The sequence below is a fragment of the Cynara cardunculus genome (assembly GCF_001531365.2).
Source record: "Cynara cardunculus var. scolymus isolate 2C chromosome LG 3, CcrdV1, whole genome shotgun sequence".
In the NCBI taxonomy this organism is placed as follows: Eukaryota; Viridiplantae; Streptophyta; class Magnoliopsida; order Asterales; family Asteraceae; genus Cynara; species Cynara cardunculus.
In genome coordinates this window covers 33,939,328-33,944,522 of record NC_037530.1, presented here as the reverse complement: position 1 = coordinate 33,944,522, position 5,195 = coordinate 33,939,328, and the positions used below count along the sequence as shown (strand labels likewise).

Genomic DNA, 5,195 nt, shown 5'->3' with positions numbered 1-5,195 from the left:
TTAAATATAATATATAATATAAATATATTTCAGATGTAATAATGTTCATTTATACAACTAATACAACTTAATTAATTGACATATTTATAAAAACAATAAGAGTTCATTTATTATGATAATATTTTGGTTGATTTGTTGTCATTTTACAATCATTATATGATATAAAATAACATTTAAGGATAATATGGTCATTTTAATAGTTTTGTCTCGTCCTGTCCTAGTCGTACCAAACATAGGACAGACAATTAGTCTTGTCTCGTCCCGTTGTCCTGTCCCGTACCGTCCCGTCCTGTCTCATCCCGTCTGCGTACCAAACACTACCTTAATGAACAATTAAAATTGAGTTATATTAATTATACAAATATAAAAGATTGTATAATAACTTACCTTTATATAATAATATATATATATATATATATATATATATATATTAGAGAGAGAAGGTGGTGGTGGTGGAGATTGGTATATGTAAAGAGATTGGTGAGGTGTATAATATCCCTGGTTCTTTCACCAAATTCATCTTCTCCGATCCGATATGGGCAACTGTCAGGCCGTTGATAACGCAAGTCTTGTTCTACAAACCCAAAATGGGAGAGCTCAGAGATTCTATTCGCCCATCTCCGCCGCACAAATCATGAAGCTCCACCCTGGTCACTACGTCGCCCTCCTCCTTACCACCACCTTCTACTCCTCCTCCGACCACCATCAACATCCCAACACCACCTCCTCCGACCACCATCAACATCCCAACCTAATTAACCCTACCACCACCACCACCACCCAACAACCTCTTCGCGTTACTCGCATCAAACTTCTACGACCCACCGACAATCTTGTCCTTGGCCATGCTTACAGACTCATCACCACTCAAGGTTACTTTTCTTTTCTTGTTTAATCTATGGAGATTTACACGTCAATTTATATCTAATACCCCTTTTTTGGTTTTTGCAGAGGTGATGAAAGGATTAAAGGCCAAGAAAAACGGAAAATTGATTGATAATAATAATACGAGTTCTCAGCCGCCGGAGTCTCTCGGAGTAAGTGAAGCTAATTCAGATTGTAAAGCGGCAGCCTCAAGATCTCATCAATCTGGGAAAACCCACCACCAGGTCTGAATCCTTTTCTATTGATTCATCTATTTCTAGAAAGACAAAAAAAATTCATGCGATCAACTGGGTAATATGCAGATGAAGAAACCTGATAAACATCGTCCGCGGACGGCAGTTCCGGCGAAGTCGGCAGCCGCCGGAAGCAAACCAAGAAGCTGGCATCCATCGTTAAACAGTATCTCAGAGGCAACAAACTAGCTAGCTTTGTTCATATATCGACCCTTAATTTTAATTAATTATTAATTTTTTTTTTAGAATTTTTTGTGGAAAGATGGAGATTGCATTGTCGCATGAAGAATTATGCAATTTCTTGAAGAATGAGATAATGATTTTGTGATCTTTCAAGAAATGCTTTCTTTTCAAGAATTATGGTTTTTTTTTTTACCAAAATACTAAAATATATATGATGCATTAATAAAATAGTTATTTTTTTAAGTTTTTTACAAAATAACCATATGGATCGTTCCCGAGAGACATGTTGACTATAGGGGGCGATCCAAGCTTCTTTGACCAAAAAAAGTACATAAAAAAATCTTTTAAATTGATTTGGGGGCTTATATATATCTGATTTGGGAGACTAAACATTTGATTTTTCTTAAATAGGGGGATCGCACCTAGGGGTGCTCATAGGTTGGATTGATTGGGTTGAAGACATTTGAACAACTCAACCCAATGCTTGCGGTTTAAAAAATCTTAACCCAACTCAAGCCAAACTATATGGGTTGGTCGAGTTGATACTTTGGTACATTAAAATATTCTTCTAACTTTGAATATGTGATTTCTCTACTCATAATTTTTTTTCATCATCAACGATACAACTTATTCATACTCCTTACGTATATAACATTCAGTTAATTTTTTCAATTTACATACATATGTTCACAGTTACTGAACTACGAATGAGTTATATAAAGATGTGAATAGATTGAAAATATATGTATATGAAGAGCATAGATGATAATGTAATTGTCTAATGTATATATTAACATAAATTTAATAATTCTATTAAATCCAAAAAATAAAATGATATCGGGTTGGGTTGAGTTCAAATAATAGTAACTCGATATCAACCCAATACATACGGTTTAACAATTTTACAACTTGATTAGACATCGAGTTGCTTCAGGTTAAGTTATTTCGTATTAGTTTGGGTTGATCTAATTAATCGGTTTTTTGAACACTTCTAATCACACCCACCTACCTCATGATCTTCCCCGGGGCTATTTTATTAGGTATATTTTGATGGAAAAATCTTGTAATTATTACTTCTCTTGTCTTGTTTCCATGTTTTTCAATTGATTTTTGCAATGAAAAATAATAACAAAGTAAAATAAAAAATTATAATGGAAATATTCTTTAATGATATTAAAATATTGGTTTTTTAAAACAATATATCGTATTTAAATAAATAATTAAAAAAAAACATATTGCGACAAAATATATATTTATTCCAATTTTATTTATTTTGATAAAGGAGAGCAATTATTATTTTTGGAAATATTATTGAATAGTTGGAAGAATATTTTCTGTCCTACTGTTTTTATTTCAAGATTTTGATTATAAATTGAATTAATCATATCTTTTTCTTCATTTTGAATTATTATATGATATATAAAAATTGGTAAAAAAAAAATCCTTTTTTAACCACAGGTATTTACATCATCTTCAATGCATCTCGACTAATCCTAGAATGATTTAGGGTCTGTTTTTCAAACGTTTACTCGGATAAGTGAACATCAAGTCATTTTACCTTACCGGATGAATATGATAAGGATCAAGAATCTTATCCGGTAAAAGCGAGACAAGGACCAAAAGTCTTACCCGGTAAGTGATGACGACGACTCTTACTACGGTAAGCGCTTACCGGGTAAATTGTTGCATACTATATTGTTTTGGTGGACTAGATACTTATCCAATAAGCGATTACAAGGTAAGTGTTTGGTAAACGGCCCCTTAGAGAACAATGAAAAATATGCACTGGCTTTACAGGACTTTAAATAGTCCAATGAGACTGAAAAACTGGAAATCTGACAAACCTCCGATTACTTTTAATGATCCAAAAAAAGTTCAAACCAACGACTAACTCGACGCTTCAATCTTATTGGTTTGTAGTTTCATTTGTTGTTGTTGGCCATGTGACACTGATTATATTTATAGTTTCAGTTGTAATTTCAGCCATGATTGAATATGTTTTATATAATTTGTATTTATCTTTTTTTTTAATTTGGCAAATTGCCTTTAAACATGTAATCTTATCATACTCGGAAAATTATGCTTTAATATATACGTTTAAAAGTCATTTTTGCTTAAAGATGAATATAATTTAACTATTGGCCTTCAAATGTGTATCTATATATGTCTTTATAACAAAAAGTGAATGAAAATATATTTAGGCGGCGTTTGTTTTTTAAGAGGTAATTAAGTTTAAAGTCTTATTTCACTTTTGATTTATAAGAGATTGTGTTGAAGTCTGAAAGTCACATATATTATAGTAAATTAAGATCATATATTTAAATTAGAAAGTCACATAATTATAGTAAATTGAGTTCTATTATAATCCAAGTGGAACGATTGAGAGAAAATGATCTATTAAGTAAGGTTAATCTATTGAAAAGAATAAGAGGCAAATAAGGAGTTGGTTAACTTGTTACCAGATAAGAGGACGATAGTACATAAGTGGTTCTGAAAATTTGGAAAAAATAAATAGTAGAAATGATCTTGCCTCTTACCGAATCAGATATAAGAAGCTGATAAAAATTCTTTAAAAAAGCAAGGCCTTAAAAGAATAGATCAACAAATCAAGATTGACAATAAATCATTGTTATGAACAAAACTAAAAAAATGCTTCAATTTTATGAATATCATAAAATGTTATAAGATTAACAAGTTGTATCAGTTAAAACCAAGGTTTTAAATGACACGAGGCGTGGTGTGGCGTGGCGTGGCGTGGCGACGAGATCAAGCCTCAAGCTTTAAGTGTTACTGCAAGACCTGGCGTTTTTCAAGGTGTGCCATAAGGCGGCACACACACATGTATATATAGATGTACACACACGCCCCCACCCATCTTTGTATGTGTTAGTGTTTCGAATAATACTCTCGAACAAATTAAATTTACATAAAAGTAATAAAATTAAAAAGAAAGAACCATCCGTCGATAACATATATATATATATATATATAGAGAGAGAGAGAGAGAGAAAGAGGAGCGTTCAAATAAAAACTTGCCCCATTTGTGTAAACCGTGTAAACCAATCTCATCCATTCATTTTCTTGATCAATGTCTAAGATTAGTTTACTTTATTTTAGGAAATTAAAAATTAAAAAATAATAAATATTTATTTTATTTCAATACTAAGGGCAAAATTGGTAAACAAAGTTAACATTTTGTAACTCCTTTCCAGATTCATTTAATAACAAAAAAAAAATCAATTTTTAATATTATAATATATTAAAATCTTTAAATCTTTCCATTCATATAATTTCCATTAATAAATTTCCTTATTTAATATTCCTTAATAACTTCCTTATTTATCAAAAAAATAATGAAAATGACCGAAATATCCTTATTGATTAAATTTAATTAAAAAAGAATGGAATTTTTCTATTGATCGATTTTGGTTTACATGATTTTTTAGAATGACATGGTTTTCATTTGAACCTGCCCTCTCTCTCTCTCTCTCACTCTCTCTCTCTCTCTCTCTCTATATATATATATATATATATATATATGTGTGATAGAAGATGATATATAGTGTTTAAAGGAAGAGGAGCGCATGGGTAGGGTTAGGGTGTGTGTGCAAAGAATACTGCAATTATGACTAACCTTCTAATCATAAATATTCCTTCTTTCCTCCCCTAGATTTTGGTATATATATAATATCATGTGTTCAAAGAATATTGCAATTATGACCAACGTTCTAATCATAAGTATTCCTTCTTTCACCACATTCCTCTCCTAGATTTTGGTATATATATACCTATATCTATATTATAGGGGTGGGCTAATGGCACCTCTAGCCATTGCCAATGGCACCCCTACTTAGGTTTCAAATTATTAGTTTTATGATTTTTTGTGTTTTTTTT

The 5,195-nt window shown here is 31.2% G+C and overlaps 1 protein-coding gene across 2 annotated transcripts; it reads left to right on the top strand.

Moving 5' to 3' along the window:
* The first annotated feature begins 447 nt into the window (after window positions 1–447).
* LOC112509974 lies at window positions 448–1,458 on the top strand. 2 transcript variants are annotated; one of them, XM_025115212.1, is made up of 4 exons: window positions 462–710; window positions 744–872; window positions 952–1,109; window positions 1,188–1,458. In XM_025115212.1, exons 1-4 carry the CDS (start codon window positions 536–538, stop codon window positions 1,305–1,307), a joined length of 582 nt encoding a protein of 193 aa, XP_024970980.1. In that variant the 5' UTR covers window positions 462–535; the 3' UTR covers window positions 1,308–1,458. The 2 variants fall into 2 exon arrangements, with proteins under 2 accessions (XP_024970979.1, XP_024970980.1); XM_025115211.1 differs by having other exon boundaries at window positions 448–872.
* The last annotated feature ends 3,737 nt before the right edge of the window (window positions 1,459–5,195 follow it).

Bases quoted from the DNA above. Each gene is read 5' to 3' on its own strand.
- LOC112509974 (XM_025115211.1), top strand. From the start codon at position 536: ATGGGCAACTGTCAGGCCGTTGATAACGCAAGTCTTGTTCTACAAACC. The intron at 873-951 runs GTTACTTTTCTT...TGGTTTTTGCAG, and splicing joins CAGACTCATCACCACTCAAG to AGGTGATGAAAGGATTAAAG. The intron at 1,110-1,187 runs GTCTGAATCCTT...GGTAATATGCAG, and splicing joins CTGGGAAAACCCACCACCAG to ATGAAGAAACCTGATAAACA.